At 37.6% G+C, this 14,950-nt stretch overlaps 1 protein-coding gene across 3 annotated transcripts in view; it reads left to right on the top strand.

The window, feature by feature from the left end:
• Nucleotides 1-87: 87 nt before the first annotated feature.
• Nucleotides 88-14,950, top strand: part of LOC137392907 (phosphatase and actin regulator 2-like) — a 46,831-nt gene continuing 31,968 nt past the window's right edge. The window contains exons 1-5 of one of the 3 annotated variants that reach the window (XM_068079269.1): nt 88-158; nt 3,243-3,415; nt 4,384-5,028; nt 6,798-6,914; nt 11,764-11,826. In XM_068079269.1, coding sequence (XP_067935370.1) covers nt 3,358-3,415; nt 4,384-5,028; nt 6,798-6,914; nt 11,764-11,826 — 883 coding nt within the window. In that variant the 5' untranslated portion in view covers nt 88-158; nt 3,243-3,357. The remainder of the gene's footprint in view (nt 159-3,242; nt 3,416-4,383; nt 5,029-6,797; nt 6,915-11,763; nt 11,827-14,950) is intronic. The other 2 variants (XM_068079270.1, XM_068079271.1) reach the window with 2 other exon arrangements.

The following is a 14,950-nucleotide window of genomic DNA, read 5'->3' as shown; positions in this document are numbered from 1 at the left end:
TTTTTTAAAGTTAGATCGGAGTGACGCAAATTGAGTTTCATTTTGCAAAATCGAAACTGCGAATTAGTAGGATCGCCATCGGAAATCTAAATTTTAGGTCAGATATGGCGGAACTCCACAGTAACAATCATCGACACCGATTTTATCAATACGCTTAGGTTAGTCTGAATATTATTGACTGAGACTTTATGAATACGAACAAATTGCTTTGATTGTATTTTTAAATTTGTTGTTTTAGGGCTGGTCATAGTTGTAGTCTTTGAAACTTACGCTCATTTTTATTCTAAGAATTAGGTGAATTTTGCTTATTAATTTGTACAGACAATGTTGTTTATTAGGTTAGAAGATACCGTTGGCTTTTAATACCATAAATATTTTAAAGTTTCAAAAATAAAGTGTTTATACACTTTGGGCAAGAACTCCGCGTCAAGAAAGCAACAGCTGTCTATCAAGTAAAACCAGCGAGAATGGGTGGTGACCAACTTTTTATGGTCTTCATTACCTATTACACGTAGACTGGCTCAAGATATTTTTGTTTGACAAGGGGATACTATATGCACAACAACCATTATATCACAGATTATATTTAGGATTGACGACATTCAACTTATACATCTGATATATCAATAATGTAGGCACTCATTGCACAACGTTCTGGCACGCATCTTTGGCTGCTCGGGGGCTGGTCCATCTTAGCAGTTCACTGTTCTAATATGGCAACTGGTTTTAGTGTCTTATTTCTACATAGACATATTAACTGTACTTAATATATATATTAGCTATATAAGTATACTTGTGTATACTATGTGTTTCTAGCTATATCATTCATTTCTGGTATTTGTTACTTTGTGTGTCGATAAAATCAATCTTATCAACTTTTTTCTATCGACTTGTTTGTGCATGCTACAATGTTTGATTGGCTTGTTCCAAAAGATCTGATCAATGTACCACTCATCATGGAATTAATGAAATTTGCAATCCTGTTTACACCAATGTATAAAATTTGTCATGCTATAGTAAGAACAGCTAGTAAAGAAAGCACGAAGAGGAAGTTAACAAAAGTCTAAAAGTTTTTGCATTTTACCAGATTTCATAATGTTACATCATAGCTGTCCAATTTTTTTTAAATAGCACTGCATTTTATTAATGTTATTTTTGGTGTGTTAAGCCATGATAACGGTTTTATCATGACTTTGCTTGTACTCACGCTTTCTTTGATATGGTTTCATAAAGTTCCTTTTTGTTGCATACCCTCAACACAAGATCATAGCTACCACAATCAAATGCTGGTTGTTTGTGGTAACTAACATCACATGATAGAGTGTAACCACCTCAATTCTGTCTGTAGTTTACTTATAGTTATTGAAAAATAATATCAACTCCTAAATCTGATTGTTTACCAAAAGTAAAACTAGTCAGTAGTTTGGGTTTTCTCACAACATGTTCATTATTTGTCAGTATCAGTATTTAAAGCTAACTTTTTGTATGTGGGTTACTATATAATCTGCTAGCAACTGCCCTAATGTGAATGTCACAGACTTACCTCACAAAATCAGCCTTGGTAGTAAAAGAAAACTGCATAGGCTACCAGCACTCCTAAAAGTCTAAAAAGATTACAATTTCTGTAAGAATTTATCAGCGTCTGAGCTAAATCAAGCTCAACACCACCAGTCTATAATATTGTTGCAAGCTTTTTCAATATTGATACTGCTGACATGTAGACTTCAGAATTATTACATTTCATTAAATTGGATATGCATTTTTAATGTGTGACAATGGCCAAATTTACTCGTTTGTAAAAATCATTTACTGGGCAGATATTGTGATTTTCTTCAGAGTAATGTACTCTCAGAATGCCTTTTTATTAGTGAGTTCTACGCTCTACGCATCCTGCCCTTCCTTCTTATTTGATACGTTTCAACTTTACGTACAGTTGCTAAATGATGTAATGTGATATGCTAGTACTGATCAAAGTGTGGGAGCTTCCTCAGCAAGCTAAATATTTTTAATTCCTTATGACTAGATAATGGAGGCTTATTATGTTTTGTGGCAATCGTCGCAAATATTATGCCCAGACGAATGTACAGTTTCTTATGTTTAGCTGATCTAGATATACTAAAGCAATCTGAGTTTTCAGTTCTTCCCTGTATGTACAGGCTCGTACAAACTATCATATTTACAGCGGTATAGTAAGTAGAATTTTGTTGCAACTTGACATGGGCAGAGAAGAAGGCAAATTGAATATGGCTCTAGCAAAATCAGAAAATATGACAAAGATGCAAAAATTTATGTTTCCTTGACAGAATTTCATAGTTCAAGTAAACCATACTAATATGATTGTTTATATTATGCTGTAGTCTGCTTCTTGTTGCTTAGCCGTATTGTTCCTTCCAGCTGTCTAGCATGAATTACTGTTTTTCACATTTATCTGCTAAAATACTGTACGTGAGTGGCAGAGTCCCGTGAGTGGCAGTGAGGCTCTCGCCTCTCAGTCCCTTTAGGGCAAGGCTTTGCACACCCTGCAATCCACAATCAATGCTATGACATTTAACGCTATTATTCCTTGAACTAAGAGTCTTTTATAACCTTTTTAAACCAGCTTTCATTTTGCAAAGGTTCTTTAGTATTTATATTATGTACGATATGTAAATTGTGCATAAATACATAAAATATTGTGGTGCTAGACTGAAACACACGAGTTTTGTACTTCATTATTCTCGGTAAATCGTTAATCCAGTCGCTTAGTGTATCCTACAGCAAATCTGTACATTTTTCAACACACGGAATAGTTAGTGTCTCATTGGATGAAGTTGTTTACCTCATCTCGAGTGGATTTGTGGATATATTTATTATGTGAGTTTATGTGAGTATTTATTATGGGAGTGTTATTTTGTTTTAGTTTAATTATTCGATTGCAGCAGTTTAAGAAGGCGGCATCGAGCATCTGGTGCGATGTCAGTAAACAGGAGTACAGGCATATTTTTATTGTATAATTAATTATGTATCGTTTACTCACTGTATATAAATATTTTAGTATATTAGTATAACATATTCTTTTACCAGCAGTAATGTGTATGTATGGGTCATTGAAACAAAAAATGAAATAACTTGGACTTTGAGACATGAGTAACCTTTCTTATTGCACTAAAAGTTGACTCAGAATGCAGACAATTTAGTCACACTCTTGAGTAACAACTTTTGCTCAGAGTTGTGTGTTACTAATGTTTTACTGATGTTTTTAGACGGTTTTAAGTGACAACCATTCTTTATTGGCATCAGTCAAGCTAACAAGACCTAAAACAGAAAAATGTTTGGGTAGAGGTGGGAGTATTGGTACACACTCTTGCAATAAGTGCAATGTCTGACCCAGTCGTGTCCATAACCGTTGATGACACTTCATATCCCACAATCCATGGTAAGTAGTTACACCCTTTAGTATGGACTTTGCAGATGTTTTTAAGAAGCCGGGATTGTTGGGATACATATGCTGTGACTAATTACTGTTAAATGTTGCCAATTGGGTATAAAAAATGCCCTACTTGTATTCATGATAGAGTGACTTCTGCTAAATATGAAAGTACTAGTTTACCTTCAGATTGCTCCTTCAGTTTAAGATAATTTTAGTACAAGTCCAACATCAAAAGACTTTCTAGAATGTGTTGAATCAACTGTTCGCAAATTTCCAGCTGTTAAAGGATGTTTTGAGCTGCCAAAGAGAATGAGCTGAATATGTCAGAAAGCCTATACAGCTATTTTTACTGTGAAGCTCAAAGTGCAAACGCAGAGTCCATAACAATCTAGTCAACTCTTATTGCTGTTATATTTGTATTTATTGACTTACCATTTTTGATTAGAGGTCATTGCTGAACATACTCTCTAAATTATTCAACCACATCCACACTGAATTTTTGCTATGCCAGGGTTCACTCTGAATTAATCAAGGTTCTATAATTTAGTTTAAAACACCCACCCCCCCCCCCCCCCTCCATTCTTCAGTATACATATTGCAGTGAGCAGGTCTCTCACAAAAATGATATGGTAGACAATAAACAATTCACTTGACGAATCAGCTGTACCCAGTCATAGCCTTTGTTTTTGTGGTAGTCACTGGCTGTCATCACTTGAATGTATTTCTGTCGAGACAATTATGATGAATAAAAGATGTGAAGTAGCGGCAAACAAGATGTGTGCTTGTGAAATAGAAATAACCTGTAGCGCAGAAAGGTTCAATAATAGGACAGACAAATAAAATTGTTTACATTGAATTGTAAATACATAACAATGAGTTAGAAAGGGGGCAGCCTACTCTGTGTGGCAACTACTACTTAATGTTTCTCAGAATGTTAGCCTCAAATATGTAACTCAACTCTACCATCATTTCAGATGGTGTATTAAAGTCACAAGTGAATGCTACTAAGAGCATTCAAATGAATGGAAATACATCCCATCAACTAATCACAGCCTCTGAAACCAACCCAGAACAAAATGAGCGATCATTTGCCCAACCCACCACCTCGACAGGAGATGGAACTCTGTCACAAGAGGTCTTACTGAATGGCAACAGCGATAAGATGGACAGAGAGGTGAAGTCTACTCCCCACTCCATGGAACCAGCTAGTTCAGTAAAAATAGAGATCACTGGTGTACCTGAGTCCCCGCCGCCTCAGGCTGAGTTCATCGGGAATGATTCCGGTGCGACTCCTGATTCCCAAGACAGTACCACATTCCCACACGAAACTGTGATAAGTGACTCCTCTAGTGACCAAATAGATTCTATCAACTCGTCAGAAGAAAATGGGCAAGTCTCTTCAGTTTCCACAGATGAGAGCTCGGATCGGCCACTTCATATAGATTGTAGCTCTCTTGTTAGTAGTGACTGTAACACTGAACCTGCTAGTGTGTCCACAACGACGTCACCAAAGTCGCCAACGAAAAAGAAGGGATTTTGGGCTAAATTCTCAGTAATATTTAAACCATGGAAATGGAAACGGCGAAAGAGGAGTAAGAAACTGGAGACGAAGGCCGTCGGTATGTGTTAACCATGAAAAAAGGTCATTCATGGCTCAGTGTGTTAGCTCAGCTATTGTGTGTCTTTGACAATTTCCTGCCCCCTCCCCCATTTTCATTACCATCACTGTGTTTCCATGCTTTGAATATATATCGCTTATTCATAGTTTCTTTGATCACTAAAATATCGCAAAACTACGAAGATGCTTTTCCTACAATACTTAGGAATGGATCATACGAAGGGTCATTCGACGAATGAAATATAATCTACATGTGAGATAACAAATGCTGTGAGCAAGATCTGTTGGGTTTAAGACAATTACTTGTATTAGAATTCCTATTGTGGCCAATTCATATCAACTTACAATAATAGAAAATGTATTTAATGTAATTATAAATTTACAAGCTGATCGCTAAGAAACTTTAAATTACAATTAAGCTTAAATAACAGTTATTAACATTGTAAACCTATATCAGTGACCAACCAGAGTAGGATAATAACTGTGTAAAATGTTCAAGGGAGGTCATTAGGTCATGAGCCTACTTTGATTTTGACCTGACCATGAAATATGATTATGTACAATCCTTTTGGGCTTCATGGAAGCCCTACTGTTATTATTTCTTCAAAGAAATAACAACTATGAAGGATGTATTGAAAACATGGAAACACAATGTTGATGTTGTGTTCGTGTATATCTTGTACCGTGTGCTTGCTGACTTTCTGTTACTAATTATTATTGTGTTATTTGGATACCAGATTCCCAGCCTACCTGACGGCTTGTTCTTCCTCCTACCACTTACAAACATTGTTTTGTTGACAACCTATAGACGACTTCATCCTGCTTTGACTATGAAGTAGTTACAGGAGTGTGCAGTTGTTAGGGTAACACTGTCAGTGTGGTGTTGGTTTTTGTTGCTCTACAACTAGTTGCTAGGGGTAGAATGAAGTCAAATGCTTGATGAGCCATTTTAATTGCGCAAAATGGGAACAAGGAATGACTAGCAGTGCTTTGATATGGGTTCATTCGAAAGAGGCTGTCCCAAGATCACATAGAAAGTGCCAATATCCAGCCATGTGTCACTATAGTAGTGACTAAAGGTCGATATTTACTAACAGTTGGACTGGCTACCAGTAATACATGAACTTAATGCTTAAAAATTTGCTCGTGTTTGAGAAGAAAGCTCCGTACCGAAACAGAAACATATGAGTCAGGAGTCTCCAAAACTTGCCTTTCTCAATGAACTAGTATGAGTTTGGTCTTGCGAACCAATCAGATATTTGATCGATTGTAACCTGATTGACATATTCATTGAGTCTTGGGAAAAATAAGTTTTATTCCTCGAACTTCACTGAAACGTTATATAAAAGTTTTTGCGATATACAAATGTGTGGCTTTGATAAAAGCGAGTCCGTGATCACGCTAGTTATCATGAGCTCATTTCACTGATACCTGTTATCAAAGACTACTATAGTAATTATCAATGTTTAAACTGGAAGGCTAGTTTATCAATAGAAGGAGTTATCTCATGTAGGTTTAACTTCCCTCCGACACCTCATATTATAAACGCTGTCACAGCGCTTCAGGATTGAGAAATTTCAAACTTGTAGCGTTCAATGAACCCTGTAGCTTCCTTCGCCGATGTTTGCTGTTACCAGTTGAATATTCTAGTTCTACGCTGGACAGTTGATAGGCGATGTAACATCCCTTCCTTGGGCTAGCGCAGGTTGTACCCATTTAGATCGCTCGGTTAACACAGACTGTACTAATTCTGATCCTTGTATGAATTAGAACTAGAACGGCGCTTATCTGTTAGAAAGTCTCGTGAAGAGTTGATTAAGAGAGGGCTACTGAAAGAGTCCCCGGAGACTACAGAACCAGTGCACCCTCTCTCTCATACAGAAGCAGGTAGGCGCCTCTCATCTACGCTTATCACCGCTTCTTTCTAGCTTCACACTTCGCTTTTTGCCATCACACTCTTTCCTTGCGTGTTGTCACATTCTGCCCACCTTCATCTTTGCTCTGTGAACAACTCTTAGAGTCTCACTTTTGCCCATTAGCTGGCATCTCTATAACCTGTCGCTATTGCTCCTCCGCTCCGGGTTGTATTAATATACTAGCATTAGTTTGAACACTAGTACTTTGGTGGGCTCGCTAGAGCATGCAGACGTCTTCTTAGTCAATTGTCTCTCATATATGCTTGCTCTTTCAACAGCAGGAGTTGTATACAGGGGCTACCGAATATTATTAGTGTAACTAACGAGTTTGAATGCTGCTGTTCATAATCTATGGGTGTGGCGAGTGATATGCTCAGCAATATGCTAGATATTTTACCAGTCTTGTTTGTTCAATCTTTCCTGACAAGGATTAGGCTGTATCATATCTTAGCAATGCTTTCTAGTACAACTCAACTCGGTTACAATAACAGACTAATAGCAACATGTATCTATCGCCGTCACTCCATAGCCGCCACAAATTCATCTGTCGGGTTTAGTTGTGTTTAAGCTTAAAAACTTGATCTGAGGTTAAATTCATTGTATTTGGTATCTTCATGTTGATGTGCCATAGAGGTAGTCCTAACTATACCTTCATTCAGTGGCTGCACAAATTGAGCTATAACGAATATGCATCATTTATGGATTGATACATTGATAGTCCTAAGACTCGTAACACTTGAGGTGTTGTAAGTGGCTGTGTGATTGTGTAGTAGACGCGGAGTGCCAGTATTTGACTAGAGCCGAATGCTACAAGAATGTTCATTGTACTCCGTCATAGGTATCATGAGAGCTATTTACTGTCCGGTTTTACGTATGACGCGTAGCGTTACGTAGTTGTCCTCGAGCAAAAACAGGCCGTCTGAACACGGCCGCATCAAAGAGTAAATGAGGTCCTTTCTAGTTGGCAGTTTTTATTGCAAATTCACAATCCTCAGCATTTGAACTTATGGAATAATTGATTTGAATTTCCATTTTCATTCTTAGTTTAAAGAAGCCTTTTAAAAATTTTAATTTTTCAACAAACGGTAAAACTGTAGACTTACAAATCTTTTTCGAATTGAGTTTTTGTGCAGTAAGCACGAGGAACTTGAGCAACTGTCTATTATTAAAAGACAATTCACAATTCCGTTATTTGAAATACGTTAGACTGAATCGGCTCTGTTATAGACGAATATCGAAGCAAAACCAGTCATATCTAGATCAGGTCATTACATCTTTCAGAGGCAGCCGCAATTAACTCATTACATTAAGATGGAAATGCTTTTTTATCTCAATATAGCAATAACTTACATATATGTTCTAAGTACGTACATAGGGTAAGTAGGCTGAATAGTCTGCACTATTGAGGATTTGTCTAGTCTCAACTAACCACTGTGCAGTGTTAAGATCACTGGTCAATATTACTGTTATGAACAGAAATATTGTATATTTATGCGAAAGTTAGAGAGAGTGCTGGTTAGCATCGGAACATGGGGATTCTATTTAGTGACCGTTCTCTAACGAGTAGCGTGTATTCGTAGCTGGTATTTGTCTGACGTTGCTTGCTGACCAGATTTACTTGTATGATATTAACTGTTCCATATAATTGATATTAAATTTACCGTGAAATAACTCTGTAGAAGAAAGCATGGCAGCAGTAATATATAAATATGGTTCACTCGCATAAGTCCACACATGACATATTAATTTTGTGACCTAAGCTCTGGCACTCGCGGGCACAACCTATACACATAGTATGGACATATAGGGCACAGACCTGCCCACATAGTATGGTCATATAAGGCACAGACCTGCCCACATAGCACCCAGCCAAAAAGGGCACAGACCTGCCCACATAGCACCCAGCCAAATAGGGCACAGACCTGCCCACATTGCACCCAGCCAAAAAGGGCACAGACCTGCCCACATAACACCCAGCCAAAAAGGGCACAGACCTGCCCACATAGCACCCAGCCAAATAGGGCACAGACCTACACACAGGCACGGTCATTTAACCATAAGCTACCATAAGCTGTTATTAGACTAGCTTTGATATTTGACATTGTAGCCTACATTGATTACCTGCTTATATTTCGCAGCTTGTAGTTGGGTAGCAGTGTGATTGTCTGGCAGCTGTGCTTTTGGGTGGTAGATGTGCCATTGCGTGGTATCAATACCATTATCTGATACCATTATATGGTACCATTATACCATTATATGGTAGCTGTACCATTGTGTGGTAACTGTGCCTTTGTGCATTAGATGTGCCATTGTGTGGTAACTGTGCTATTGCGTAGTAGATATGTATATCATACCCTGATATCTGCACTGTTTCATGGCCAATGTACCATCATATGGTGGTTGTATCATGGTGCGGTAGATGTGTCATTCTGTGGTACCAATACCATTGTCTGGTACCATTATATGGTAGCTGTACCATTGTGTGGTAACTGTGCTTTTGTGTGTTAGATGTGCCATTGTATGGTAGCTACCACACGGTAGCTAGCATACAATGGTTAATAGTATGGTATACTTTCAGTTACTAATAGTATACTATTAGTAACTGAAGGTATAGTCACTGACTTTGTTGATAATATACTATTAGTAACTGAAGGTATAGTCACTGACTTTGTTGATAATATACTATTAGTAACTGAAGGTATAGTCACTGACTCTGTTGATAATATACTATTAGTAACTGAAGGTATAGTCACTGACTCTGTTGATAATATACTATTAGTAACTGCATATGTTACATGACCTGTGTCCATGTCTTGGATATAGGGAGATGTGAACTTACGCATCTAAAAGCTTTTCTCTTCAACTCTACAGACAAACATCCCTTATTCTGATTATCGATATTTATATGCATGACCTGCTCAAAGTTATTTAGGACAAAGCAATGCTTGCTCAGTAACTGCCGAGAATAACCAGAGACCTAAACCATAATGAGCTGCACCCTTTATTGTTGTTGATAACTGATAGGCCTATGCTTCATTTGCACAGTCCATGCGTGAGGGCAATGTTAAAATTGATCCTACTACTGGTGCGCTATTTCTATGAACAAAAGGCATGCTTGTACAAGCTAAATGTTAAAAACATTCAAGACACTGTCCTCCATAGGTGCTGATTAATGCGTAATCTATAATATGGTGCGGTATATGCATGCTTTGTGGTTGTTTTCTCTTAGATCGGTAGGTTGATCATGCATATAAGGGCGATTTCGGATTCCCCTTGTGCAGGAAGCACGCGTTTAGGTACACAAGAGGCGTTGGACTTGCGTACTCATCACAATAACCAAACACTTGCCTTATAAAAAAACATTTTAGTGTAGGCTAACAATGTTTTATTGGAATCTTTTGTGGATGATGTGATTGCAGCGTCATTCACATATTGCTGAGATAACTCCAAATTTATTAATATGTGTTGGACTAAATGAATACTTGTTGCATCCCCTTTCACGATAGATCTTGTTTTTATACTTTGTTGCGCTCTAGGGTGCGTTTATACAAACTTCAAAGGCAGCCTCAATCTCTGATAGCCCTGCTGTGTCCAAGCACACAAAACGCTTTGAGTTTTGTGTGCCAAACAAAAAGTTTTGAGATGCCGAAACTATGGTCCTATAGCTAGACAGTAAATGCAGACGTATCTGGCTGTACTGAGAAGTATTGTAGCTTTGGTTTGGTCGAGTGGTGTTGCGAACCAATCTTCAGATAGAGCCGTTGCAAAGTAACACGACTATCAGAGTTGGCGTGTCTAGAATGGCGAATCAATAGTACTTGCTTCGTGTGATAAAGTGGTCCATCTTTGCTCTGTACGTCATAACGCAGTTTTGTTGACACCCATATGTCATTTTAAATCCATAATGATGATTGAAAGAATGGGTTTTTGTGTCACCAGAAGAAATGGTAAACATAATAGATAACAAAGCGTGAAGTGAGGGCGTATCAACTCACGATGCTCAGCGTTTACAGCGAGAATAGCTCTGTGCAGTTCATGTGATTCTCTGCTGCAAGGTTCAGGTTAAATTCGTACTGAAATTCAAGAGTAGTTGTACCGTACCATCTATGATGTTTCTCAACTAAATCTGCTACCCCTCACTGAGCTCCCGAAGTAGTAACAGTGATAATCATGCCTTCGGTATATTACTCAGTAGCACTACGGAGTAATATACAACTCCACCTTGGTTGGCACTTGCCAACCAAGGTGGAGTTTTCACGAATCACGAGGATTATTTTATAAAATAAGGTGCAAACCGCCGAAAGATTTCTCCAATTTAGGGCAGTCATCTTGTTATACTTGAGCAGAAGTATTTGCATTTGATACATGTGTAGATAACTATCAATGCCTGAACGTACCTGACAGTACCTGGTGGCTCTTATGACAAAGCTAGTCTTGTCGCTTCTCTCATTCACTTATTCATGTAGGTCTGTCAATCTTTCATAAACATTTGTAAAGCTTATGACGAGGTGTTTGTATCCATATGTGAGATTAAGTTTAGGATGTATCCTAGTTTTTTCGCCGCATGCGGTTGCCCCTAGCGGAGGTCTGATGATGTGCATATGAAAGAATGTGTTGTGTTGGTGTGCGCATCTGCTGGTAGCATTTTAATTTGGAGTTGTGTTCTCTAGTAAAAGGAATGGCTTTGCTTTTAGAAGTTACGTGTTATCCTATCTACTTATATCTATAAAAGAGACCAAACTTGCAAAAATGAATATGGTATGATAGTAGGAACATCTCTATTTAGACTGTGTATATGTTGTCTTGCTACGCGGTTACAGGTACGGATATCACAGATTCTGTAAACTTTCCAGAGGAAGCGGCTGTAGATGCTAGCCATGAATGTAAGAGAGTGCTTGTTCCCCTTCATAACCGCTGTTAGTTAGATGAGTTAGTCTTTGCTGTAGCTAGCGTAGTGAGTCACTGCTAGTGATTTCGCTGTTAGTTGCATGAGTAACCAACTACTAATAATAGAGTGAGTCATTATCAGTAGCTAGTCGCATAGATCACCTACAATGGTTGGTAGATGAACTGGTGCTGGTAGTGAGTCGAACTAGAGCTTATGTGACTGCCTGGTCATGAACCAAATGAGCTAGTCAATGCGACTAGCTAGTTGAATCACTGCTAATAGTTTGTTATTAAACACCTTGTTAGATCTCCCGGTATTTCGTGCTAACTGATTTCCTTCCTGGTTGGCTGCAGGCTTTGCAGAGTTTGAGCTATTGTCATCTTGCTAGCTTATCCCAGTAGAAGTTGGTAGAAGCTATTCACTTGTCATCAACTAGTCACTGTTCTTGACAGGCTTTCATAATTTCATTCATGCATTGGGGAAAAATGATTGAAACCTATTCTAGTTCCCACCCTCAAGTTGAATTAAATTGAAACTATTAAAAACAAACAAGAAGCTGAAGCATCTATCTTTTAATTTGTGTTCATTTTTCTAGCTGTGCTAAAACTGACAAACCAACGGTGATGGCATCCGAAGTAAGTTGTAAACTCTAGGAATTGTTGGGAGACAGTACATAAACTTCAATTGCGTCTATTTTGATAAAAGTAATTTGTAGGAAAAAACAAGAAATTTAAGTGACTCATTGAAAAAATGAAACAGTTGATAAATGAAACAGTCGATAAATGAAACAGTCGATAAATGAAACAGTCGATAAATGAAACAGTCGATAAATGATGTGTCACACAAGCGATATTAAAGTTGCTTGACTCAGACAATACATTTTGCTGCCATTTTGTTTGGACTTCTAGATTCCTTATGTGTAGGAGTATGCAACCCCAATTTCAATCATGCACTCCCCACAATTTCACAAAGATCATGGTATTTCCTGTTGGGTTGGATATACAAGGATGTATGATAATGAAGTCGGGTAGGATCTGTTGCCATGGATAAGTGCATTTGTGTCAATGCATCATTTAACCCTTTGATGTTGGAGCACGTAACACGGTTTAGCAGCACCATTTCTATCACTGACATCGCTGCAAGAAGCTGCGAAATGTCTTACTTTTAATTTGCAGGAGACCACTAAATGAATACGCATTGTAAAGCTGAAAAAATTCTCTACGAGCTTAAGATCTCTCAAGATCTTATCATCTGAGTTGCAATTAGTTGGAGCTATTAACAATTCTTTTCAATTTGCTAAATTTGAATGCAGTTTTATGTTTGAACAATAGATTTAGCAGTTGCATAAAAGTTCATGGTTCTTATTCATGTTTCCTGCAGCTTGTAATAAAAACTCACTTTTCATGTACAATAGAACTACAATAGCTATTTATCGTGAGCCCAGTTTAGATAAGGTCTCGGGGTTATCAAACGGTGTGCTACAAACCTCCAACTTTATAAAATAAATGATAATCTATCAGATCTTAAAAATAAATATGCGAAAGCAAGTGATAAGTAAGTGAAACACAAACAACGTTTAAAATAATTGCAAAAGCCAAAATAAAAGCATTTGAATAAATTTATTTGGCAGGGTCAGCTTCTGTCCTGCCACTACCAGTTTCAGTCTAACTTTGGCTTTCACTCGCATCACCTTCTTCTGGGCTTCCAATTTCATCTTCACTGTCTTCTAATTTAAACTCTCTGCTAAACCAGTCGATATCAGCTCCAAAACAAATTCTTTAACAGATTTTTGAGTTTATTTTTTTTGCTTTTTTATTGTTTTTAGGGAAAGCAAAACAATCTTTCATAAATGAGCACTGCTTGTATATGCATGCTAAGCACAAAGATTAGCTCTATAGCGGTAGTACAGACTACTGTGTTTACCCAAGCTGAAAATTGGTTGCTATAGTACAAATTTAAAAATTATTGAAAACGATTTTAGAGGTCTTTCAAAACCCAACACTGGCGGGATTTGCTTAGAGAGCATGGACAAACAACTTCATATTGTCAGGGTCCGTCTCGAAATGGTTAAAGTCTTGTTATGGGCCATGTTTAGGTGAAACAATATGTTAACACCATGATGTTAACATGTTCCGATGAACAATATGTTAACACCATGTTGTTAACATGTTCTGATGAACAATATGTTAACACCATATTGTTAACATGTTCTGATGAACCATATGTTAACACCATGATGTTAAGCAGAGTCTTTTAAGTAGAATCACCAAATTTCAGGTCATTTGAAGCATCAGTTTATTTGTAACTGGCACGTAAAGCATTCCATGTTTGGCCATGGTTGAAAAAACAATTATGATTTCGACAGTCAGTTGATGACATAAAAAGATATGCACACTATTGTTGTCCTATTCATGATCTGGGGATGCAATAACATGTCTAGCACTTATCGAACCATCCGCAGGCAGTTATCATCGCCTATAAACAAGCTATTTCCAGAGATATTTCAGGCTATGCTTTTTAGTGCTGTATGGACAGGCATATTCCGACCAACTGCCGATGGGCATACTCGTCCTGTTACCTTATCACCATTGTGTACCTCAACAAAAACCATAATGATTCTACTATCCATCGTTTTTCTGACATCATCAAGCCGTTTGCACATGAGCTCGTTCACGAAAAAGCCACCATATTTGTAGAAAACGATCATTATTCTTTTATTTAGTATTTTTGGTGTTGTTTTGATACTATAATAAAAAATTACAAACAAAAGTATTAATTTCAAAAATTCATTGCTAAAGCTTCGTGTTTTTAACGATAAAAGTTGTCTATAAAGATGGCCGACAAATATAGAATGATGTCACGAAAAAACGACAGATTGTCAGCGTATATGACTGCAGCTTGAACTCGATGGGCATATCCTTACATATAGGGAATCTCTGCATACCTGCATATTTAATTATTTGTTTTGCTGTAATATTCTGCTCACTGCTTGAGGCTGTGGAGTCTGCGTAGTTGTTTTATCCATTTCATTGCAATAGTCCACTGACCCATCTCGTCTTTCTATTTAGCCAAAGCTAGCTTCCTCTTCAAGTTTCTGCTATCAATGCACAAAGGTGTCT

The sequence above is a fragment of the Watersipora subatra genome, chromosome 4 (assembly GCF_963576615.1).
Source record: "Watersipora subatra chromosome 4, tzWatSuba1.1, whole genome shotgun sequence".
NCBI classification, from domain to species: domain Eukaryota; kingdom Metazoa; phylum Bryozoa; class Gymnolaemata; order Cheilostomatida; family Watersiporidae; genus Watersipora; species Watersipora subatra.
The sequence above is the reverse complement of the archived record's forward strand: the minus strand, read 5'-3'. Positions and strand labels throughout refer to the sequence as shown.